This window comes from Arvicola amphibius, chromosome 1 (assembly GCF_903992535.2).
Source record: "Arvicola amphibius chromosome 1, mArvAmp1.2, whole genome shotgun sequence".
Lineage (NCBI taxonomy): Eukaryota > Metazoa > Chordata > Mammalia > Rodentia > Cricetidae > Arvicola > Arvicola amphibius.
This window is the reverse complement of record NC_052047.1, coordinates 99,167,288-99,191,475: the sequence shown is the minus strand read 5'-3', so window position 1 is coordinate 99,191,475 and position 24,188 is coordinate 99,167,288. Positions and strand designations below refer to the sequence as shown.

The window sequence follows — 24,188 nt, the reverse complement described above, 5'->3', positions numbered from 1 at the left end:
AGGACCGGTTCCCAGCTCAGGACCTTTGCACATGATCTCCTGCCTAACGGAGAGCCTTCCTCAGCTTTCTGCCCCGCCCGCCCCTGCTTCCTCCTGACTCACATCCCCACCCGGCTGCCTTCTGTCCCTGTTCTCAGCCTCCCTGCAATTTCCTAAGATATCCTATAATTTACTCATTCCTCCTATTTATGTCTGCTCTTCCCCCTTTACCCTGCAGCGCGGCCTCCGTGCCTGCACCCAGCAGCCAACAGGCTCGTCTTGAACTAGCGACATAGGTGCTCGAGAACTGGATGGGGTGGTCTGAGGAGGAGGGGGGGTTCCGAAGACCAAGGCGTTCTCTGCCCTCATCTCCCAGCCAGTGTGTCACTTTCTGCCCTATGTAGGAGTCGGCTGAGGACAGAGACGTGCTTGAGCCATGTATGCCGCTGATGCTTAATGGGCACGAGATGCGTGTGAGGTCTGTGGTGCCTAGGGGCTGTCCCCTGCCCTCTCTGAGCTCAGCGTCCCTGCAGATTCCCCCACCCCCACCCCACAACTCCTCACAGCCGCCTCTGATGGGAGGCTGTGTGGGAGAGCCACAGGAGGGTCACAGACTTCCAAGCAGTGGGCCGGTGAGCACCTGGTTGCCAAGGTTACGACCACCTGTGGATGGGACGTTGCCATGGAGATGGGCCATCTGGGTGGCAAGGGTGGCTCCCGCTGATGGAGGAGCGTGGGTGTGGCTAGGAGTGTGAGTGACTGCCTGGGAGGGGCGGGAATGCTCAATTCAGTGTGGCCTGGGGACAGCGTGGGGATCCCATGATGAACTTGGTGGGAACCCCGAAGCACAGCAATGCATTTTGAAATAAATGCCTTAGGTCTCTTCCTTTCTGGATTATGACTGACACAGTCGTGTGGCACCTTCCAAGCAGGTGAGGCAGCTGTACCCCCAACTCCTGACCAGGGGCCTCCCTGGTAACTAGAGGGTGACTTGTCAGTTACTAACATGTGAAGTCATGGGTTCCAGGTGTCTTGAGCCTCGCCCCCAGATTGGCAGACTTCGCTGAGCATCTTCAGGCCAGTGGCAACCCTCTCTGAGCCCTAATACCTTTGTCTGCGGATTGTGAGTCACATCAATGGCCCCTGCGGTCTTGAGCACACATGTGGTGTTTACACGACTGCCTGTAATCAACAACAAATGTTGTTTTTTTTTTTTTAATTTTTAATGATTTATTTAACTTTATGTTCATTGGTGTGAAGGTGTCAGATCTCATGGAACTGCATTTTCAGACAGTTGTGAGCTGCCATGTGGGTGCTGGGAATTGAACCCGGGTCCTCTGGAAGAGCAGTCAGTGCTCTTAACCGCTGAGCCATCTCTCCAGCCCAACAACAAATGTTTGGACACTCACGGGAGGTGGTGACATCGGAAAAGGCATGGACACTCCCTAAGGGGAGTTCTAAGCAGAGAGGATTTCAGTCCAGCTTGCCCAGGATTGTAGGAGAATCCTTTGTACTCCTCGGTAAGGGGACTTCTTCTTCCAGAGGGGACTAGAAATCCTCTAGAAATGGCCTCTTGTTCCAGGTCAGCCAGGATCACATAGGGACCCTGTCTCAAAGCAGAAAAGAAAGAAAAGAAGGAGGCTTCTTGGCTCTAGAGGGACTGCCAAGTGTTTAGAGCACTAATTGCTCCCACAGAGGCCCTGGGTTCGGTTCCCAGCACCCACAGGGCAGCTCATAACTGTCCACTACAGGGACTTGATGCTGCCATCTGACCTGCGCAGACAGACATGTAGGTAGCACACCCTTCTATACAAAGAAAAGAAGTGGTCTCCAGAGCCACCGGATAGCTCAGCAGGTAAAGATGCCTGCTCTCAAGTGTGAGGACTCAAGTTCAAATCCCCAGAATCCAAAAGCTGGGACACACACATATACACACATTTTCTTTTTGTGACGGGGTTTCCCTGTGTAGTCCTGGTTGTCCTGGAGCTTGCTCTGTAGACTAGGCTGGCCTCAAACTCAGAGATCTGCCTGCCTCTGCCTCCAGAGTGCTGGGATTAAAGGTGTATGCCACCACCAACCAGCATCAGGTTTTAATTTCTTTAAAAATATTTATTTATGCCGGGCGGTGGTGGCGCACGCCTTTAATCCCAGCACTCGGGAGGCAGAGGCAGGCGGATCTCTGAGTTCGAGGCCAGCCTGGTCTACAAGAGCTAGTTCCAGGACAGGCTCTAGAAACTAGAGGGAAACCCTGTCTCGAATAAAACCAAAAAAAAAAGTATTTATTTATTTATTCATTATACAATATTCTGTCTGTGTGTATGTCTGCAGGCCAGAAGAGGGCACCAGACCTCATTACAGATGGTTGTGAGCCACCATGTGGTTGCTGGGAATTGAACTCAGAAAACTCAGGACCTTTGGAAGAACAGGCAATGCTCTTAACCACTGAGCCATCTCTCCAGCCCAGCATCAGGTTTTTATTTTATTTTATTTTTTTATTTTTTGGTTTTTCGAGACAGGGTTTCTCTGTGGCTTTGGAGCCTGTCCTGGAACTAGCTCTTGTAGACCAGGCTGGTCTCGAACTCACAGAGATCCGCCTGCCTCTGCCTCCCGAGTGCTGGGATTAAAGGCGTGCGCCACCACCGCCCGGCTCCAGCATCAGGTTTTTAAAAACTGTATTTCATACATTAAAAAAGTTTAAAACATAACTGTCTCTTTTTTTAAAAAAAGGAGATTTGTTTATTTTATACAGTGTTCTGCCTTTATGTCTGCCTTCAGACCAGAAGACTTGGGCACCAGATCTCATTACAGATGGTTGTGATCTGTCATGTAGGTGCTGGGAATTGAACTCAGGACCTCTGGAAGAGCAGCCAGTGCTCTTAACCTCTGAGACATTTCTCCAGCCCTCACACATTTATTTTATGTATGGGTGGTGCACCCTTGGCACATGCAGAGGTCAGAGGTCAACTTGTGAGAGTCCCAAGGCAGAACTCAGTCCATCAGGCTGGGTGGTAAGGACAGACTCTCAATACTACCCATGTTTGAACAGGATCTATCTATGCTGCTCAAACCAGCCTGCAGCTTGTCATCCTCCTGCCTCACTGGGACTCCAGGATGGGTTCATTAGGCCTGGCAACCTGTGAATAAAGTGTTTGTTTTTTTTCTGAGACTGTATCACGACAGACCTCGACTGCTGTGATCTGAAGAGCCATGACCACAGGCTCTCGGGCATCCCTTTCTGCATCCCTCCACAGCGGGCTGGGATCAGTTGCCAGAGAAGTGAAGGCTATCTGCTCAGGTGGGGGGGGGGGGCGGCCCGCAGTCTCTGACTCTGTCTCCACCACATCCTCATCCAGTGGGACCTGTGGCCTCAGAAACTAGAATATTGGAAAATATTCCTTCTGCCTCTGGTTTCTGGAAGAATTGGGTGCATGAGTTCCTGGGAAGCTTCCAGATAGATTCGATTTCTGTGGCTTATGGAGCTGGGGATGAACCCAAGCTCGGTACTGTGAGCATTTAAGGGCTCACCTCTGAGCCCTGCCCCCACTGGGGTTCTAGAAGGGGCTCCACCCGACCACGCCCCCAGCCCCTCTCTGGGGGATTCTAGGCGGAGCTCCGTGCTGACCACGCCCCCAGCCCCACACGGGGGCATTCTAGGCGGGGCTCTATCCTCACCACGCACCCAGCCCACCAAGTCACTTCTGTAGGAGTAGATTCTGCAGCTCTTGGAGGGTGGAGGTAGGGGTGAGTGGTGTGAGGTGGCCCACGGTATGGCTGAATCACAGGCCTATTTTTGACAGCTGCAGCCAGGGAGGCACTGGGTAGAAGGGGGAGTATGGATCTGTCTGGGGCTTTGATTCTAAGTTCCTCAAGTAGTTGTGGGTCTGCTTTCTGGCACTGTGCTCATGTCCAGATCATAGGACAACTTGTGCGAGTCGGTTCTGTCCTTTCACCGTGTGGGTCCTGGGATGGGACTCATGCCACCAGGCTTGGCAGCAAGTGCCACAAACCACTGGGCCATCAGGCCAGCCCATGTTTTGTATTTGCTATATAATCCAGACTCCTTGCCTCTGTGACCCCATAGTTAGGGTCAGAGTCGTGCTCTATCCACTCAATAGCCACTCCTTCTGCCTTTGCTCTCTGCTCTGTCCCTTTGGGTTCACAGCCACATTTCTGCCTCGCATGGGGATGTTGGTGGCCACAAGGCCTACGGGCCTAGAAGATTTGTGTCCGGGGGCTAGAAGATTTGTGTCCGGGCTGCTCAGGGTCAACCCTGCTGCATATGGGAGCTAGCAACGGCTAGAGGCACTCAAGCATTCAGGACCAGAGTCTGCGTGCTCGCAGACTAGACTAGAGACTTTATTGTGGGAGAGACCTGGGTCTCCTCCTTTCTAATAGGGACAGCTAGAGAGCCCATGGGGAGCAGGTTACTGGGTCCCCCGGAAAAGCTGCGGAGATACCTGGGAGCTTCAGACTATGACGCGGGCTGGATTCCCTGGGCGTCTGAACTCTCCCCCTTCGCGGGGATGGGGGCGGGGCTGTCCAGGTGCCACCAGCCCCGGGATCGGTCCTGTAGGAATCCTCCTCTCTCTGTCAGGTTGGCTCAGGCCTCATCTGTCCTGTGGTCTGAGCAGAGAGCAACAGTCTCAGGAGCAGGCTGGTTGGAACTGGGTGACTAAATGTCCCACTCTAAGCCGAGCCATCCCTGCCCCGCTTTGGCTGTCTGGGGTGTACCTGTTACATGAGAGAGATGTTTCTTTTCCCTGGTCCCCACGTCCTTGACCCCCCTACATCCCCTTGAAGATAAGGGCAACCTTGAACTTCTGATCCTCCTGCCTCCACACCCCCAGTGCAGCAAGGACAGGATTACACCAGCACACGCTGTTTTTGTGGGGACGGGAATGGACCCCGGAGCCAGAGGTTACAGCAACAGGCCCTTTACACTCGGACAACCCCATGAGGATGGGGTGGTTAGAAAAGGGCTAGATGCCACAGAGGAGAGGGAGGATAGAGAGGGACGGACATCTGAGCAACCTGTGTGACCCTGTGGAACTTCTTTTCCCTCTCTGGGCCTCGGCAGCATCGTCAAAAAGCAAAATGCGTAACTGGGACTAAAGCAAAGGGTGGAGGAGGTGGGGGAGGGGCGGAGCTGCTGTTGACCTCAGTACCCAGAGGATCTGGTCCACTTTCAGAAGCTTCTGGAAGCTGTCAGGAGGTGGTGTCTCAGGGGTGTCCTGCCGATCTGAGGTCAGGCTGTGACCTGTCCGTTCCCCATCCGCAGGGTCTCCAAGCAAGGTCTCCCAGAGAGGGGCCTCCTGGCACAAGACACGCGGCTTCTCTGCGAAGACCTGGAAGCCTAGGGCCGTGGTGAGCACGGGCACGTGCAACAGTCTGGGTCCCTGGGCCGATGGCCGGAGCTCCCAGGGCTGCGCTGGCCCGGGCTGGGAAGCTGGAAGTGCGGGATCTCGGCCGGGGTGAGGGGCCGGCCGGTCGGCATGGTGCGCAGCGGTGGAGGGACAGGAGGCAGGGATCCTGTGTCAGGGTGGCTGGTGGCCTGGTTCCTCCTGCTGTCCCCGCCCCCTCAACCTCTTCATCTCTCTAAAGCTCTCCCCGTCCATGTCTGCCTTTTTCCCCTCCGACTCCTAGTGAAATATTAAATCTTCAGTGTAATATTAAAGGAACACATTAAATATTAAATTTCTCCTTTTTAAAATATTAAAACACCCAGAGTTGGATTCGACTCCCCAAATCCTTAGACCATTTGCTAAGGTGGCAAGGGACTCTCTATGGACATAGTCAGCCTTTTGACTTTGTGACAGTACATGCTTGTCTACAAAACTCGCAGTCACCCAGATGAAAACAGCGTTTAAAATAAAAATCAGGTGCGGCGGTGGCGCACACCTTTGATCCCAGCACTCCAGAGGCAGAGGCTGGTGCTACTCTGTGAGTCGAGGCCAGCCTGGGCTACAGAGTGAGTTCCAGGATAGGCAGGGCAACACAGAGAAACCCTATCTCAAATCAATCAATCAATCAATCAATCAATCAATCAATCAAAATACTCAACACAAATAGGAATCTTCTATACATACTGTGTACGTGAGTCTTCACTCTGCAATTGTTCCATGGCTGTGTCAGCAAGTTTCTGTGATGTTACACTGTGTTACCAACATCCCCAAACATAGTGACATGAAGCCCCTTATTATTTCAGGTGAGTGTGTGGGAAATCTCACCTAGGCTGTCCACTGTGTTTTTCTTCCTTTTTTTTTTTTTTTTCCCAGTCAGGGCTTCTCTGTGTAGCTTTAAAGCCTGACCTAGCCTCAAATTCACAAAGAACCTCCCTCTTCTGTCTCCTGAGTGCTGAGATTAAAGGCCTGCGCCACCACCTTCCGGTATGTGCTTTCGAGTTTGTGTCTGTGGGGACAAGTGCCATGGCGTGTCTGGAGGTCAGAGGGCAACTTGCAGTCGTTCTCTCTCTGTGGAGGTTCAGGGGACCAAGCTGAGATCACCAGGGTTGAAGGCCTTTCCTGGCCCATCCCTTTCACTGGCTGTTTTTGTGCCGCTGAGGTGGGTCTTGCTCATAGATGTGGGCAGAGCCATCGGGTGGGGCGGGACTTTGAAGTGTGGGCGGAACTAATAGGTATGGACCACCTCTCTATGCCTCAGCCTTGCTGGCCCCAAGGAGATAGCCTGAGCTTCCCTGTCTCCAGGCAACAGGTGCTAGGCCAGCCCCCCCCTCCCCCCACCACACACACACCCAGGGCCGGGGCTTACAGGCCCTAGGGCAGCAGGGACTCTCTGAGTTCCTCTGCCACCTAGACTGTTTCCGGCATGAAGTCCACCATACTTCTGTGGTGTAGGGCAGTCAGGACACAGGTACTGCTTGCAGGATGAGGTCTGTAACGGAAAGTAGCCTGGAAACTCGTGGGGGACACTTTGTGCAGGTCGCCCCCTGAGGGGCAGCCCAGTCAGCTCTCAGGAACCGGGTCAATCACTCTCAGGTGAAGTGACTGATCACAGGTCACTTTCTGAGCGCTAACTCCAGGGCCAGGGCACACCTGCTGTCTGTGGCCAGGCAGGGCTGCTGGTCCACATTCCCTCAAGACTACAGCTCGGCAGGGGTGGGGGAGTGGGCTTCCTCTCCCCAGTGCCATGTGGAGCACAGGTGGCTGTTTCAAAGGATGTCAGGGACAAGGCTTGCTGACTTTGGGGGAGCTTAGGGGAGAGCCAGCAATACTGACTTAATTTCCTTCACGGCTTCCAGAGGCACTAAGCAGGACTGGCTGGCTTGTTTGAGAAGTGGGATCATGGCTGACTCTGGACTTGGGTCACATCCTCAGGGAGCCAGGCTCCCGCTGCCTGGGCTCCCCAAACTTAAGAATGGCTGATTGTCTCTGGGGACTGTGACGTGGGCTCCAGCTCGGGTGATGAGACGGGCCTAGGAGGGCTGAGAGCTAATTTATGGTTGCCTTATGCCAGCTGCAGGGCAGTCTGCTGGCCTGCCCTGAGGCCAGGCCCTGCCCTGGTCCCTTCCAGGACACTGGGCTCACTGTCAGCCATTGCGCTCAGCAGCTGCTCCTCCATCTCCCCACGTTCCTCCTGTGTCAGGTCCTCTGTCGCCTTGGGTGGGGAACAGCGCATGGGGGCAGTGCTGACAGCATGTGGGGAAGGAGTGTTATCCTCTTGCTACAGCCCAGCAGGAGCAGAGAGGCTATGAGATGAGGCCAGCCTGGCGGAGGTGATCTCAGGTGCTGTGTTCTGCCCTGCACACGGCCCTCCACCCAACCCTGGCTTCTAGAAGACCGAAGTGACAAAGCGGAAGGGGTAGAAGATGTGGATGCTCAAGTCGGCAATTTTATTTAAAAAAAACAAAAAAACAAAATAGAAAAACAGAAACCAAAACACCAAACGGAAGTTCCCACAGGAAGGGAGGCCACGGGTGCGGCTGCCCTCGCCTGCTAGGCATCCTGCTGCTGCACGAACGGGTTGGGGATGGCCTCCATGCCGTCCTGTGGGCAGATAAGCACCACCGAGGTGCCTCGGCACACCACGAGTCCTAGCTGCCGTGTGTCCTCCGTCAGCTTGTACTGGTCATCGGGGTCTGGAGGGGAGTGACAGGCAAGAGGAACTGAAGGGGTGTCCTTCCACCTACTACGCCACAACCAGGACCTCAGAGGGGCTGTCCCGTCTCTCACAGCTCTCTTTTAGGGACAGACAGTACCCAGGTGCTTGGGTCTCAGAGCTCACTGTGGACATGGACACCCAGAATTCTACAAGAACCCTAAAGGGCAGATGATCACCCCATAAACATCAAGGGGTGGTCTTCAGAGGACGCAAATGCCCCAGAGTGTGGACAGGAGGTGGAGACAGCAGTTAGAAAGTGTCATAATGTGGGGAGGGGGCACTCCGTGAGCACTGCAGACATTGTTCTGGAGTAAGTTGAGATCTTATGGGCCCTGGAGCCACTGACACAGGCTAACATTCCAGACAGAGGAGGGCTGACGGGAATGAGCTGAAGCCTGGGGCCATCATGGCAGGCTTGTGACCTCTCTGGTGGTCAGGGAGGGACTGAAACCCTAGGTCACCACCTGATGCAATGTGATCCCACAGGTGTGGGGTAGGAGCAGGGCGGCCTGGTGGCATCCCCGCAGCAACCACAGCAGCTCACCTCGCATGTACTCAATGGTTCCGTCCAGCACCAGGTTGAGCAGTGGGTCAAACCCTTTCAGGATCCCGCTGGCTTGAGAAGTATGGGGAGGAGAGAGATGGGGGAGAATGCTGTCACTTTCCTCCACTGCAGACCCAGGCATGGGGACACTTCAAAGACAGCTGCCACTACAGAGCTCATGGGGAGACGTGTCCCTGTGTGGTGACTGTGACTCCAACCCTCTTCTTTTCAGCGTGGAAGGGTCAAGTGTCAGTATTTCTTTTTTTTAGGGGGGGTCTCATTTGCCCAGGCTTCAGACTCACTAGGTACCCTAAGAACAGCCTGAACTCCCTTTACCTCCCTAGCGTTGGAATAGTAGGCTTGCACAACCACACATGGTCTACATGGTGTTGACAGTGAAACCCAGCGCTCTACCTGCTGAGCTACAGCTTCCATCCCGGCTGATTTTCAGGAAGACGGGGCCTTGCTACACAGCTCAGACTGGCCTGGAACTTTCGATGCCCCTACTACTGGGAAACCTCCTGGGTCCCTGCTACCTCCAGGCTCTTGGAGGGACTCCTTCCTCTTTCTACAAGGATCACCAATGATGGTCTGGGTGCTACCCCACCTGGCTCTTTCTCTGGGACAGTTTCCCAACCCACAATTGGGGCAGACTGGTACCTCTCAATGTTACAGGATGGCCCAAGCTTAGTCCTTGTTAAGAGTTAAAATATCTGCCCTGTGTGGCTTCCCTTGCTTGCCAACACCATGATTCTGTCTTAGGGGCCTGCTGTACCTACTCACCTTCCCGGCCACCCTGGAACTTCACTCGGATGGTCTTGTCAATGTACTTAGACAAGTCCAAGATGCTTTCTTTCTTCTTTTTCTCTTTGTCCTGCTGGAGAGTGGCGGGGTTCAAGAGTGAGGCGCAGTCTTCCCATATCTCTGTTGCCAGGACCTGGCACCCAGGACTTCCTTTCCACCACCCCACAGCTTCCATAACCCCGTATGCACCCTCTGAATTCCACATCCCTGAGTTTACATCTCTGTCTCTATCCCCATGTTCCCGTCAGCATCCCCATGACGCTCGGTCTGTTATCCCCATGTTCCATGTCTGCATCCCATGTCCCCGTCAGCATCCTCGTGTTGCCAGGTATGTATCCCCATGTCGCCCAGTCTGCAGTCCCATGTAATTCCCATTCCTCCGCGTCCTTGTCCCCCTATCCGTCTTCGGGCGTCCGCCGCCCTCTCGTGGGCTCTCCTGTGTTCCCGGTTCTCGCTTCCACAATCCCTCGCGCCCGAAGCCCTGCTATTTCCCCGCGCTCCAGCTACGCTCACCGCCATCTTGCAGCCGCGCGCCGCTCCGCGCAGGCGCCGCCCCGCCCCTTACCGCGAGGGGAAGTCCGCGCACGCGCAGGGTCGGCGCCTGCGCGTCGCGCGGCCCCGAAGGCGTTGCCGGGAAACCTTTAGCCTGGAGCTGCGGTGGAACCGGCGGACATGGCGGCGGCGCGGCTGGCCGCGGCCCTGCTGCTGCTCGCGGCCCAGGTGAGCGCTGCGGCGGGTCGGCTCGGCCGCGCCACTCGCGACCGTGACCTTGCTGTCGTCCCCTCGTTCTCGCCACCGCACACTTCCGGCCGGGCTCAGCCCTCCCTGCGCCCCGGGGCCCCAACCGCCACCGCCGCCCCCTGCCAACCTCAGTTTCCCCTTCTGCAGAATGGGGCGAGTCCCTGCGCTCCTCCTCCGGTGCTTGCAGCCCTGCGCCCCGGCTTCTGCTCCGTGACCTTGGGCAGGAGGGGGAGTCCCCACCTCAGGGTCAGTGCAAAACGCGGGGTATGTGCGCTGGATGCGCCCCGGCCTGGTGCCCAGGCAGGAGTCTGGCGTTTGGTGTGCTTTGCTTTCTGAGATGCGGTGGCATGCTGGCCTTGCACTCACTGTGTAGCCTGGAACTCTATCCCAAGCGCCGGGATGACAGCTCTGTGTCACACACCTGGCTTGTTAGATTCCTTGTCGTGTTTGTCTCTGTGGCATCAGCCTCCAGTCCCGGTGGATCCTGGAGGGCTGCAGCCTCAGGCACACGAGGCAGTTGTTGGGTTCTACTGGGGACGGCCTGCAGGGTAGCCTGTGCTACTGTCCTAAGTGCACATTATACTATATGTTCCTCTTCTCTCAAGGACTCTGGGGTTGTTTCTTTAAGTTCTTTTTTCTTTCCTTTTTTTTTGTTTTTTGTTTTTTGAGATTACAAAATTTTATGACGTCTCCCCTTATAGCCCAGGCTAGCTTTGGGCTTGTAACTGCCTCAGCCTCCCCAGCTCTGGCATGCCTGGCATGCTCTTCCGTGATTGGCTAAGAAGTTAAAGCATTCCCCAGGCTCCACCATGGGGCCCACGTCTCCCTTTGGCCATTCTATCCCCACATCCAGCTCTTGGCGGGACATGAGCTTTGGAAAGTGTGTCAGGGCTTGCTGCATCTTGCCAGCGGTCCAGGGACTCTGTGCCATGTTTTCCTGGTGTCAGGGACCAGCCCAGACATAAACCATTTCTTGTACCAGAGTGGAGGCGTGGGAATAAATGAAGACACAATTCCACACAGTATCAGGAGGGAGTTTCAGAGATAATTCAGATCCTGAAATCACCTACATTTATTTTCCAAACAGTTTTTATATCAAGGTAAACTGAGCAGGAAGCTTAACAAAAAACTTCATTGGCAATTGTTTTCTAGGTGGTGTGTGTGTGTGTGTGTGTGTGTGTGTGTGTGTGACTTAGGTCACCTCTTTGTGTGTGCCAACTTCTCGTAGACTGAAAAACACCCCTTCCTCAGGCAAGGAGCAGAAGGATATTAGCATATCCTGGCCACTTGCTCAGATGGCCTGGCCTCAGGTTGTTTACTGTAAAGAGCCAGGCAGCCACCTCCTGTGTGGAAGGCGCAATTGTGCCTTATAGCGCCAGACATTGTGTGGGCCTGCATAATTTGGCCCCCACAACTGTGCAACTGGCCTGGCTCTGGAAATAGCCCTCTTTGGGCAGGTGATGCCCACTGAGGCTTTTCTGCTTTTTCCTGTCTTTGACTTCACGACTGGACCTGCTTTGGCCAGTCTTGCCTTTCTTTCTGATCTGTTCTCTCCAATGGAGGGCGCAGTGACACTGGGAGTTTCTGAAAGGTGAATAGTTTGCCAGGGTTGGGCAAGGAAGGGCGCTGTGGGCAGCAGGTGCTGGCCAGGCTGTGAGAAATGGCATTTTCCCTGGGGATGAGCAGGAGTTGTCACCTGGGGAGTGCTTCCCCCCAGGAGAGCTGTTTAGACAAAAGGGTGAGGCCAGGTTTCCTCTCAAGGTTGGAGACAGTGGAGCAGAAGGGCCTGGGACCTGGGTGGCAGTGAACCTGTGTGCCTACGGACTTGACCTGGGCAGGGATGGGTGTCACCTGGACTTTATCCTGCTTAAAAGCAGCTGTCCCTGCCATTCCCACATCTGGTGGGGAACAGGCAGAGGTGGCATTCTTGGCTGGATCACAGCAGCTTGCTCCATATGCCAGTGGTGAAGCTGGCTCTCTGAGCAGGAGGTGGCTTGGTGGCAGGCTTGGACCCCCTGCTGTTTTGTGTTATACCCTCTCTCCATTACCAGGAAAGGAGTGTGCAGACAGACTACATGGCACTGTGGCAGGCTCTGGTGTCACTGCCCAGCTCCCCGTCAGGCCTCTGAGGTGGGCTCATGGTGCCCAGATGTCTCTAAGTAAACTTGCTGTCGGGGCTTCGACACTCACTGGGACACAGAGCCTTAGGAACTGGTTCTTAGAAGAGCCTGGCCTGTTCCGAGTGTCATTGTGTTGTCCTGTGCTGGTGGGGTGGAAAGGCTGCCATGTGCGCTGTGGAGCGGGTGACCATGAATGCACCTTTGTGGACATAAATGGCCGCTGTGAGGAGAGACAGTTCTCTCGATCGCCGGTTTTCACAAAAGCCACTTTTCACAGACAGCCCCGTCCTGAGCCCACAGAGCAGGGCTCTGCTGGCCCCTCTCACAGCTGCTCTTCTGTGGGGACGGGGAGGAACCGTGGCTGCCACACAGGAATGGACTTACTGTGTGCCGATGTGGCTTTAAAAGCACAGATGGTGGGAGGAGTCTGGACTCTGCTGCTCTCTGCCCCTTCCCTCCCCTGAGCTGGACACACCCAGCAGCCTGGAGAGGCAGAGATGATATTGTAGGGACCATGGGTGGGCAGTTGGTGCCAAGGACACAGCTGTCCTGAGGTGACAACACTGGCCCCCGCGGTGCTGGCTTTGAAACAAGGCCCACGGCTGCTTGCCCTCCGTCCAGGGCCTCCCCATGCTGCTCCCTAGAGGTCAGGGCCTCTTGCAGGGTGTAGGCTGAGTTAAAAGGGGGCAGGCCAGGTCTGTGTGAGAGACTCAGGCATCCTAGTGCGGACCCTGCCAGTCCTGCTGCAGACTGCTGTCCATCCATGTCTTCAGGCCAGCATGGCTCCTCGCCTGCTTCCACAGCAGGTCCTCTGGCGACGTCCAGTCTCTCCCCGAGGAGTCTGTCACTAGGAGGAGTGAGCTCTGAGAGCCCAGATGCTAAGTGACTCGTGGGGAGATAGAAACCAAATCTCTGTGCCCCAGATATATCACCCACATGACAGAAATGACTCCACCCAGGTTGAGCGTAGTGAAGCAGTGGACTCGTAGGGAGCCCTTAGGACTGTGTGTGTGTGGGGGGCCTCATCGCTGAGAAGCCAACTCTTGACTCTTGACAGGCTTGGCGGCGCTGGGCTGGCTCTCTATCCCCAGCAAGTGCTGTGTGTGGCCTTGGCAGCGGGTCTGTGAGCTTACGCTTCCTGAATTTAGGAAAGTTACAGCAGAGTTCCGAGCCTCAGACACCCCAAGACCCTCCACTCTTTCCTCTTCCTGACACGCCCTGAGCCCTAGGAGCTAAATATGATGTTTTCTCCAGTGAAGGTTGACAGCCATGGTCAGCTCTCCTCAGGAGCCTGGCTGGTTTCCCTCTGTGGCTGACCAGGCCTGCAGCCGCCATGATCCTTAGATGGAAGCGCAGATGTGTGGAAGGTGTCCTGACGGGCACTCTGCAGACATTCCCCAAAACCGCAGTGTGTTCAAAGCCCTGACTACATCCCGTCTCTGGCACTGCAAAGCCAGGTGTGTGCTTGTTGTCCCAGCACTCGGGAGGTGGATCAGAAGTTAAGGGCCATCCTCAGCTACAAAGAATCTGATGTCAGCCTGCCTACAATAGCAGCTGTGTCCCTGCTGCGGACTTTGGTCCCCAGCACAAGTAGGCAGCTTCCCACCACCTGTAGTTGTTGACACCTGTGAGAGTCCTGTCACTGCTGTGCCAGCGGCATGGCCCCCTTGGCATGTTGTAGTGTGGCACACAGGGCCTGTTATCCCAGCCATTGTGTGGGAGGTAAGTCTTCCCCTCAGCCATCCCAGTGACTTCCCTGACCATGGCCGCCAGCTCAGCCCCAGACTGATTTCTCTGTCTTCTGCAGCTGGTTTGTAGCGTTGCTGGCATCAAGGATCCACTGTGGTGTGAGAGTGGCCACAGTGGTGATATACTTTATTGTTGCTTTTTTCAGATCTGTGGGACTCTGTCAGACTCTGGAAGGTTAGCATTATGTGATGAAACTCCTTTTAAAATTTTTTTTATGATTTATTTATTTTATGTGCATTGGTGTGAAGGTGTCAGATCCCCTGGAACTGGATCTTCAGACAGTTGTGAGCTGCCATGTGGGTGCTGAGAATTGGACCCGGATCCGCAGGAAGAGCAGTCAGTGCTCTTAACCACTGAGCCATCTCTCCAGCCCCCTGAAACTCCCTTTTTTTTTTTTTTTTTAGACATTCCTGTTGTGTTTGGGTGTGTGTTTGCACGCACATGCTGTGACTCATGTGGAGTCTCTTCTCCCCACCCTGTGGGTCCCAGGGCCGGAGCTCACACTCTCCCAGCTGGGCTTGGGTGGCTAGAAGGATAGCAACAGGAAACCCTGGCCAGGTCCAAGCTCAGAGCTGGTGCCCTCCTGAGGAGGGAAAGGCTGGGTGCGGCAGCATGGATGGGGAGAGCCTGTGCAGCCGTGTACCCCAGTCGTTTCCATGAGCCTCTTCCTTTCCATTCCTGGCACTGCAGCTGTGAGACTGCCGGGCTAGCCTGGACCTACTCAGGCTCCGTGGCCGGACTTCCTGTGTAGACCAGGCTGGCCGCTACCTCAAGTGGTGGGCTTAAGGGCATATTCCACCATGCGTAGCCCTGCGTGCCTTGTTAGGGTGAACCTGGGGTGTTATCAGTCATCTCTTCCTAGCCCCTGTCCCTCACTGTCTGCTTATTCCCACGAGTTTGTGTCCCTGGAGCCTGGGAAGCACTCATTAGTCCAGGCTCTCCCCTTCCCCCATTCCTGCCTTACTTAGGGCATTGGCTTCCTTCTGGACAGACAGCTGACTGTGGCCGCCTTTGATCCCATGCCATGTGCTGCTGTTAACTCCAGGTGTGGTTTTGAGAGCATACCCAGCTCAAGACCATGACTGGGGGTCTAGGGCATACAAGCAGCCGTTGCTACTCTGTTGGGATTCCCCTGTCTCTACTGCAGCCCAGAGAGATGCCTGCTTCCTTGGGGCCCTGTGCATCCCCTAATAGCAAGCCTAGGGACAGGTGAAAGTGATCCTTATAAGTGCTTATCCCTGGAAGCTGGGGAAGCGGACGGGAGCAGGAGAGGGCTGCAGGCACCTGCGTGTGAGCAGAGGTTTCCTGTCCCCTAGCTGCTTCTCAAGAATCACTCAGGCCGGGCGGTGGTGGCGCACGCCTTTAATCCCAGCACTCGGGAGGCAGAGGCAGGCGGATCTCTGAGTTCGAGGCCAGCCTGGTCTACAAGAGCTAGCTCCAGGACAGGCTCTAGAAACTACAGGGAAACCCTGTCTCGAAAAACAAAACAAAACAAAAAAAAAAAAAAAACAAAGAATCACTCAGAGGCAATTAGTTACAAATGCCTGGCTGAAGAGCTCAAGTTTATTGCTAACTAGCTCTTGTTACTAACCTAAGTTTTCCACATGTCTCGTGCCTTTACCAATGCTCTAATGCATCTGTTCCTCTGGTGACTGAGTTTGATTGCTCCACCTAGCCTTATCCTGCCTTGCCCTTTTATTATTAACCAATGGGAGCAATACATATTCCCAGTGCACAGAAAGACCACCCCGGCACTATGAAGTACTGGGGCCGCTCGGCTGGCTCTGGAATTGCCTACCTCCCTGTGGCTCCCTACTTCAGAGGTCCCTTCCGTAGAACCGTTCTGTGACATGCTGCACCTGGGGACATGGCCAGCATCAGGAGAACAGAAGGGAGGGAGCTCACTCTTCTTTGAGACAGGGTGCCTATAGCCCAGGCTGGCTTCCAGCTCATGGCTATCCTCCTACCTCAGTCTCCTGAGTGCAGGATAACAGGCCTGCGCCCCAGCATGCTTTGCTCAGGATGGTGCCCAGTCCTTATCTGCCCTCCCCACTGGTGTCCTCACCAAGACTAGGGCATGGGCACCCCTTTCTGAGGTGTGCTTGCCTCTGCCCTGGGGGTCCTGACCCTGCCTTGTCATTTCAGGTGGCCTGTGAGTTCGGCCTGCTGCGCGTGATCTCCCAGAGCGGTGGCATCCGGGGCAGGGACTATTGCATCCTCTACAACCCGCAGTGGGCCCACCTGCCGCGTGACCTCAGCAAAGTGGTGAGTGGTATGCTGGGCTGCATGTGCCTGTGACCTGCTGACAGCAACAGTCCTGCAGTCTGCCTCCTGCCACTCACCTGGAGCTCCCCAGCCTGGGTTCTCCTGCTGCCTGAGGGCTGTGGGGAGCCTGGTCAGGCAGAGCCCCCATGTCTACTAGTGCCCCCATGCTAGTTCCAGGGAGATGCCTATCCTCCAAGTGGGCCCCTGCGCCCCTTCACATCTACACTTAATGGTGTGGACATGAACTTCTGTGTACTTTGTGCGTGTGTGTGAGTGGCCCCAGCCTCTAGGCCCAAAGTCATGCTCACAGTGGGTCAGCCTCCCTTTTCCCATGGTGTTCCTGCATGCCCACCGTGGGTCAGCATGCCTTTTCAGCCTTGAGTGATGCTCATGCCATTGTGACCAGCACTGAGGTCAGGACACTTGCTAGGCCTTTGGAGGCTTTGCATTGTGTGCGGTGAGGGCTCTGTCAGGCCCAGGTACCAGTTCCTAGCTTTGCATGCTGTGTGGACATGTCCCCTCACAGGGTCCTCCAAGTAGCCTATAGGGATAGTGAGCATGTGCTCCTCCCTGTTTTCTGTGGGACTGGTGGTCCTGATGCCATCCCCTGCTGCAGTCTCTTTTGAAGCTTCGAGACTTAAGCTCAACCCAGCTGTGTTCCTACCTTGACCTTCCTGTGGAAGACCTCACCAACCAGATTGCGCTGGTGTCCCGGGGCAACTGTACCTTCTACGAGAAAGTGCGGCTGGCTCAGGGCAGTGGGGCGCATGCGCTGCTGATTGTCAGCAAGGAGAAGCTGGTAGGGTGCCCGAGTTCCCATCACCTGTGGGGTGGTGGTACAGTGTCCGGGAGCCTAGCACTGAGTCCCAGATCTGTCCAGTAGCTAATGGGTTGGGGACCCTTAGAGTGGCCACTGTGCTGGGCCAGTTCAGAGGAGCCTCCAGACCCTGCCCTCCTTTCGGACCCATGAGTCCCAGGGCTTGATGCCTGGCACTGCCAATCTGAACTCCGGGCCTTACTGCCCTCCTGCACACACACTCTGGTGCAGAGCTGGGCACAAGGTATTCTGGGAAGAGGATTGGCATTGTCCTGCCAGAAGGCCATATGATCCTGTGTCTTGTCCTCTGCAGGTCCCTCCAGGAGGCAACAAGACACAATATGAGGAGATAAGCATCCCCGTGGCCCTGCTTAGTCACAGGGACCTGCGAGACATCTTTAGGGTAGGTACCAGGGCATGGCAGGCGAGTGGGGCTTGGAGTCTGCGATCTGGGTCCTAGGAGCAGGTGCTGTTGGTTCAGGTTCAGGGTCTTGGTTCTAAGTATTGGTTCAAAATGGGGTCCTGAGTGAAGCTGGGCATAGTGCCCTCCACGCCCTGAGCCCACTCTCCTCTTGGGGACAGCGCTTCGGCCGTGCGGTGATGGTGGCACTGTATGCACCGAGCGAGCCAGCGATGGACTACAACATGGTCATCATCTTCGTCATGGCCGTGGGCACCGTCGCCCTCGGTGGCTACTGGGCCGGCAGCCGCGACGTGAAGAAGTGAGTGCTGTTGACCACAGGCGCTGGGTGGGGCCCAGCTGCTGGGATCGGATCCTGGGTGACCTCAAGGTTTTCTAAGAAGGTACATGAAGCATAAGCGAGACGATGGGCCTGAAAAGCAGGAGGACGAGGCAGTGGACGTGACGCCCGTCATGATCTGCGTGTTTGTCGTCATGTGCTGCGTCATGCTGGTGCTGCTCTACTACTTCTATGACCACCTGGGTGCGCTGCCTGCCGGAGCCCCCCACCCCGCCAGAGCCCCGCCTAAGAGCCTCGCCCCCATAGCTGCTCTCTTGACTTCTTCTCCTTCCTGTCCCACAGTCTATGTGATCATCGGCATCTTCTGCTTGGCCTCCTCCACCGGTCTCTACAGCTGCTTGGCACCCTGTGTGCGCAAGCTGCCCTTCTGCACCTGCAGGTGAGCCCTCCCATCCCTCTCCTGCCCTGTACCACCTGCTGGCACATTCAGAGGGACCGCAGATGCCCCCTAAGAGCTCACCATGCGGGTGCACTGTGCCTCTTCCTGTCCAGCTGAGCCATTGCTTGGGGCCCAGGGAGCGAGGCGACTGTAAAGGGCAAATGGGAAGGGCGGGGGCGACATCGCAGCCCCAAGGGTCTCCCAGCCCCTGGGGTCCCAGGGGACTGACTACTGCTCAGAGCCACGTGGGCCACATGAAGGCCCTGGGCACTGCAGGCCAGCAGTAACAGGATGGGGACTCTTTGGGGGTTGCTATCCGGAAACCAGAGGGGCCTGGCCGATGAGAAGGAATCCCAGTTACAGTCAGGAGTCTCTGCTTCTGGATAGAAGAGACTGGCAGCCACAAGCCAGGAGCTATGGCTCAGGGCTGTGTGGAAAGGAGGGGCGAAAGGAGGGACGCTGACGGGTGGTCCCCTCCAGGGTCCCCGACAACAACCTGCCGTACTTCCACAAGCGCCCCCAGGCCCGCATGCTGCTGCTAGCACTCTTCTGTGTCACTGTCACCGTAGTGTGGGGTATCTTCCGCAATGAGGACCAGTAAGTGCTACCGTGTTCCAGGCCCTGCTGATAGCCGTCCTGCCACTGCTGTCCTTGGGTGCCCCCGCTGCCCCGCCTGGCCCACTGCTACCCCTCTGGAGGGCTGCACACCACAGCTGCCACCTCCCCGTGTCCCATTTCATTTAGGCCTGGCCCAGAGCCCATACCCTGATTGGAATCTGGATAAGGGTGCTGTCCATCCTCTGTTCAACTCCTAGGCAGGGCAAGGGGACATGCTGGACAGGAGCCACTATTTGTCACCCACTGTCTTGTGTGGGCTGAGGCAGCACCTGATACCTGGGTGCCACTTGCCGTCTGCCCCCATGGTGATGGGAGGCCCCATTTTCTCCTGTACTAAATTCCCACGGGGTTCATATGCATGTACACTCCCATTTAAGGCAGAGGCCTGGCGCCGTGGCCCAGAGGACAGCCTGCCTGTCCCCACCTGGCTCCTACTCATCACTGGCCCCAATCTGACACAACCCTGGCCTCTCCCCGGGCATCCGGGCACTCCCGGCTTCCATGCAGCTTGGTGCTGTAGCAGACATCACTAGGGAAGAAGCGGGTACTCCGAGTCATGTGCATGAGAGTCGGGGGCTCTGACTGCAGAGTCAAGCCCCACCCAGACCTCTCTTGTCCCTGCTGTCCGCACGCGTCCCATGGTGGCTGCAGTGGTGTGGGGAACGGTAGAGCTGTGTCGCCGTAGCAGCAGCTGCTGCTCTCCTGACTGCACAGCCAACCCGTGCAGCCCTGACTCCTGAGTTCTACTCTTGCGTGTTCTGGAAAAGTTGAAATGGTACAGGAGCCATCCCTCCTCCTCACACTCACATGGAGCCCATACCACATCTGTTTGGGACCAGTGCACGGACCTTGCTTCTGGGCCTTGCTACCGCTTGGTGACGCCGCCACTTCTGGGGTCTGAAGCCCACTGTGGTCAGGGTGGGTGCAGCTCGTGGTTTGATGGCAGGCCCGCGGTGGCCACCTGATGTAGGATGAGGCGGGCGAGCTCCGAGTTGTTGACCGCTTTTCTCCCAGGTGGGCCTGGGTCCTGCAGGACGTCCTGGGCATCGCCTTCTGCCTGTACATGCTGAAGACCATCCGCCTGCCCACCTTCAAGGTGAGGCTGCCAGGGAGCATGGCAAGCAGTCCCGGGTGGAGGTCTGAGGATTGGGTGCGGAGGCATGGGTCCAGGGTGCTGGGCTCTGAGCAAAGGAGAAGCTCCCCCCCCCGTCGGGCCATTAGTCCTGGCACAGGTTATGGGTGCAGCCCCTGGCTTTTGCAGGCCTGCACGCTGCTGCTGCTGGTGCTCTTCATCTACGATGTCTTTTTCGTCTTCATCACCCCCTTTCTGACCAAGGTAGGTCCCCTCTGCCCTCCCAGCTACCCACCCCAACCCCCACCCTGGCTGACAAGCCTGTCTTGTGCAGAGTGGGAACAGCATCATGGTGGAGGTGGCTACTGGGCCCTCGAACTCATCCACTCATGAGAAGGTACGCTGCTCCCCCATGTGGGCCATAGACTAAGAAAGAGCCCAGCAGGGGTGGTGGCCATTGGCCCCCAGCCTAAGCCCTGCTTTCTCCCCAGCTGCCCATGGTGCTGAAGGTGCCCAGGCTGAACACCTCACCACTGTCCCTGTGTGACCGACCCTTCTCCCTCCTGGGCTTTGGAGACATCTTGGTGCCAGGTGTGGACTGAGTGCATGGGGTGGGGCTAGCAAGTGGGCTGTGGGGCATGGTGCCCATGCCTGGAGTTCAGGACGGGTTTGGGAGCAAGATGGCCTCCTGGGTGATGCATGGCTATGTGGCCACACCTGCCAAGTGCTCCCCCCGCCCCCCTGCATTGGGTGATGTACATCCTTGCTATCCCTTCCACACACCGTAGCACCCTGCAGGGCCTTACTAATCCTGTGGCTGTCCTGTCGCACTGCCCCCCCTCCCCAGGGCTGCTGGTGGCCTACTGCCACAGGTTCGACATCCAGGTGCAGTCCTCCAGGGTCTACTTCGTGGCCTGTACCATTGGTAGGTGACGGTGCTGCTGTCCTGTCCTGTTCTGCCTTGTGTCTGTCACCACAAACCCCCAGTCCCATGTGCCTCTGCTCCCATGCTGGTTTTAAATGCCACTTAGTAGGGTTGGGCATGAGTAGTCGGGTGCCTGGCATGTGCTTGACCCAGGTTCCCCGGGCTAGTGGTGGCACCTTCCCACACAGGCTCCTACGGCCTCCTGTCTTCCTCCCCAACCTGTACAGCCCTGTGGCTCTCTCTTTCTGTGCCTCATGTTGCTCAGCTGGCCTGGAGTTTGCAATCCTCCTGCCTCCGCTACTACAGTTCATGCTTGCCTGAGCCCTGTCCTTGGTCCCCTCCATCATTCACAGTGGCCCCGGCCATTGTCTGACACTGTGTTTCTGCAGCCTACGGCCTGGGTCTCCTGGTGACATTCGTGGCGCTTGTCCTCATGCAGCGTGGCCAGCCTGCGCTGCTCTACCTGGTCCCCTGCACATTGATGACCAGCTGCACCGTGGCACTGTGGCGCCGGGAACTGGGTGCTTTCTGGACGGGCAGCGGCTTTGCGGTGAATACCGGTTTGCTATGACTGCGGTGATAACCCCTAAGGCCACCAGGTCAAGTTGAGTTCAACCTCCTGTGCTCCCACTGAGCCCCTGGCCCAGGGCCCTAGCTTCTGGAAGGTCACACTTTGGGCTTGTGGTTCCCTGTGGGGACCCACTGGGTGTGACCTGAGGCTGTGAACACGCCTGCTGCCTTGCCAAAGCCCTCCCCCCATGGCCCTGTTCCAGAGAGCGTGGAGGGGTACAGCGCAGGACTGTAAGGGAATGAGAGGTGGCTCCCCAAAAGGAGCCTTGCTTCTTGGATGCATCTTCCTGTGGGCCCTGTGTCCCAGGACTTCCTTGGTGTCACTGAGGCAGCTGCTGGGGTAGGCAGGGATCTGCTCAGAGCCAGCTTTATGCTCAGAGACCTCTTGGGTCTCAGGGCCACTGGTTCCCTTGGGTGAAATTGGCTATAGGAGTGAGTGAGCTTGCTCATGGGCTCTGGGGGAGCATCAGGGAGACGAGAGGTGCAGAAGGAGAGCGGGATCCCACACAAGCTGCTCCCAGGACTGGGCTCCTGCAGCCTGTGTGCTGGGTGGTGCTGCATGCTCTAAGTGTCCTGTATTTGTGTTGGGTTCCACCCCTTTGGGGTCTGCTACCCACTTGTCCCAGCATCACATCTTCCTCCTCTCTACAGAAGGATGTACCCCAGACCTCATGGGCTCCAGCACCCATGAGTCCTGCACCTCCCACGGACTCAGATGCCCCCCTCTCCCAGCAACCTGCAGGTGAAGACCTAGCCAAGAGACCCCTGCCCACTGAGGAGGCAGCCCTGCCTGAGGAGGCAGGAGTTGCAGACTCTGCCAGGAATCACCATAGCCCCATGGCTAGCACTTCCAGCCCCACAAATGGGGACCAGGTCCAGCCCAGCTCTGTGGTGCAGCCAGGGACTTCGGCCTAGGAAGAGGAGGCGCACGAGCTGGGTCCTTGCAGCCTTCCATGCCATACAGATGCAGGCCACCAGGGACGTGCAGGGAACAGATAGCTGCCACCCTCCTGGGCTGCAGACCTGCACTGTGCCCTCCCTAACATGGTGCTCAGCCCTCTGAGGCCTCACGCTTGTCTTCCCACTACAGCTGTGCCCGGCGCCCAGCTCTGCTTTGCACCAGGCTGTGAGCTTTGCCTGCCCCACTCCATGCAAGGCTGTGCCTCTGGTGCTTCACCTACACTCGCCCTGCGGCCGGCTGCGCCTTCCACAGGGCAGGGCTCTGTGGGGCAGGAGTGACATCCTTGTCACGCAGGTTCCTGTGTTGGGAGCAGCATGAGGCTTAGATGTAGACACCCCAAGGGTCAGCATGAGGAGTCCACACCCCATCAGGAGGTCCATGCCAAGATGGAGCTGAGAATGCCGATCGCTGCTCTAAGCAGTAAATGGCTCCTGCCCCAGGTTCTGCAGTCTGTGGCGTAGTGGGGCCCGGCCAACCCAGATGGTCCACATCCCCAGCAAATAGCCCTCAGCTCAGGCCTGCAAGTCTTCCATGCCACGGCCCCGGCCCCTGCCCGACAGTGGCTTCTGGACCAGGCATTTGTCCTCTACCTCACCAGCCAGGCTCTGGACCCCACCACGGTCTGCCTGCAGGGAGCGACCGCACATGCTGCGTGTCAAGATGGAGCCTGGGACCTGTGTCCACTCTTGAATGGAAAGGGTAACAGGCAGCAGCACCTGGGCAGTCCTCCTGGAGCTTTGGGGAAGGACGAAGGGAGGGAGGGAGGGGAAGAGGAAGGGAGGAGGACTCTCCCAAGGCACGCCTGTCCTACCAGAGTGCACAGAGACGTGAACGTGGGGGCCCAGCCACCTGCTTCTGCCACTTGGACTACGCCTTAACTTAAGCCATTTTGTACTGGGTTTCCAAACAGTTCTTCCGTCTCTGAGTTGGTCAGAGGAGCTTTGGGCAGTGCCACCTGAGGGCCCTGGCTTTAGGTTGTCAGGGGATTAAACAGCTTTTCATACTCACCTTGGCCTCCTATTCTGCGAGGTCTGACCTGGACACTTGAGTGCCCTGCTTTAGATTCCCAAGTGGTGTTAGGTCCTGACAGAGGCGTGGGATGGCCAGAACCCATGGGTCCAACCCTCCTTACTCCTCGTGCCCATGATGCCCCGGTTTCTTTTGCAAGAAGGGCGTGCCTTAGCTGTGTGGGAACCAGATGTGTGTGGTCCCCAACCTCCTAGTGAGCTGCTCTGCCCAGCTGCACAGGGCCAGCCTGGTCTATCTGTCAGGTTCCAGGCCAGCCAGGGTGTTAGAGTGAGTGCTTGTCTTAAAAAAGAAAAAAATAGACAGAAAGAAGGACACAGTCCCAGAGGCTGGAGTTAGGAGTCCTCCCAGCTCTTCCTGGGGTCTGCGTGGGTCGCCAGCACACATGTGGCTCAGCATGGCCTGTAAGCAGTTCTGGAGGAACCCGCACACGGACATGCACACACAATTTAAGTATTTTTATTCATTCATTTACGTACTTTTTTTCATTTATTTTTGTGGGTTTTTTTTGGGGGGGGGGCTTCTTTGTGTAACAGCCATGGCTGTTCTAGAACTTACTTTGTAGATCAGGCTGGCCTTGAACTCACTTGGGATCTGCCTTCAGAGTGGTGGGATTAAAGACCTATGTCACAATGTCTGGCCATAATTAAAATCTTCTTTTAAAGATTTATTTATTTATTAAGTATACAACATTCTGCCTCCATGTATGCCCGCACACCAGAGGAGGGCGCCAGATCTC

At 56.4% G+C, this 24,188-nt stretch overlaps 2 protein-coding genes across 9 annotated transcripts; one reads left to right on the top strand and one right to left on the bottom strand.

Annotated features, from left to right (window-relative positions):
• Positions 1–7,807: 7,807 nt before the first annotated feature.
• Lsm7 (LSM7 homolog, U6 small nuclear RNA and mRNA degradation associated) lies at positions 7,808–10,015 on the bottom strand. 2 transcript variants are annotated; one of them, XM_038342233.2, is made up of 4 exons: positions 9,959–10,015; positions 9,425–9,518; positions 8,642–8,713; positions 7,808–8,074 (listed from the first exon to the last, which is right to left on the bottom strand). In XM_038342233.2, the coding sequence occupies exons 1-4, from the start codon at positions 9,962–9,964 to the stop codon at positions 7,932–7,934; spliced, it is 315 nt and encodes a 104-aa protein (XP_038198161.1). In that variant the 5' UTR covers positions 9,965–10,015; the 3' UTR covers positions 7,808–7,931. The 2 variants fall into 2 exon arrangements, with proteins under 2 accessions (XP_038198161.1, XP_038198167.1); XM_038342239.2 differs by having other exon boundaries at positions 9,425–9,515; positions 9,959–9,995.
• Positions 10,016–10,046: 31 nt separating this feature from the next.
• Positions 10,047–23,430, top strand: Sppl2b (signal peptide peptidase like 2B). 7 transcript variants are annotated; one of them, XM_038310977.2, is made up of 16 exons: positions 10,047–10,165; positions 16,201–16,320; positions 16,937–17,119; positions 17,451–17,540; positions 17,720–17,859; positions 17,939–18,081; positions 18,181–18,277; positions 18,758–18,874; positions 19,910–19,991; positions 20,157–20,231; positions 20,302–20,364; positions 20,459–20,558; positions 20,815–20,892; positions 21,282–21,442; positions 22,114–22,204; positions 23,022–23,430. In XM_038310977.2, exons 1-16 carry the CDS (start codon positions 10,118–10,120, stop codon positions 23,111–23,113), a joined length of 1,680 nt encoding a protein of 559 aa, XP_038166905.1. In that variant the 5' UTR covers positions 10,047–10,117; the 3' UTR covers positions 23,114–23,430. The 7 variants fall into 7 exon arrangements, with proteins under 7 accessions (XP_038166905.1, XP_038166895.1, XP_038166886.1 ...); XM_038310967.2 differs by having other exon boundaries at positions 17,942–18,081; positions 22,114–23,430; XM_038310958.2 differs by having other exon boundaries at positions 22,114–23,430.
• The last annotated feature ends 758 nt before the right edge of the window (positions 23,431–24,188 follow it).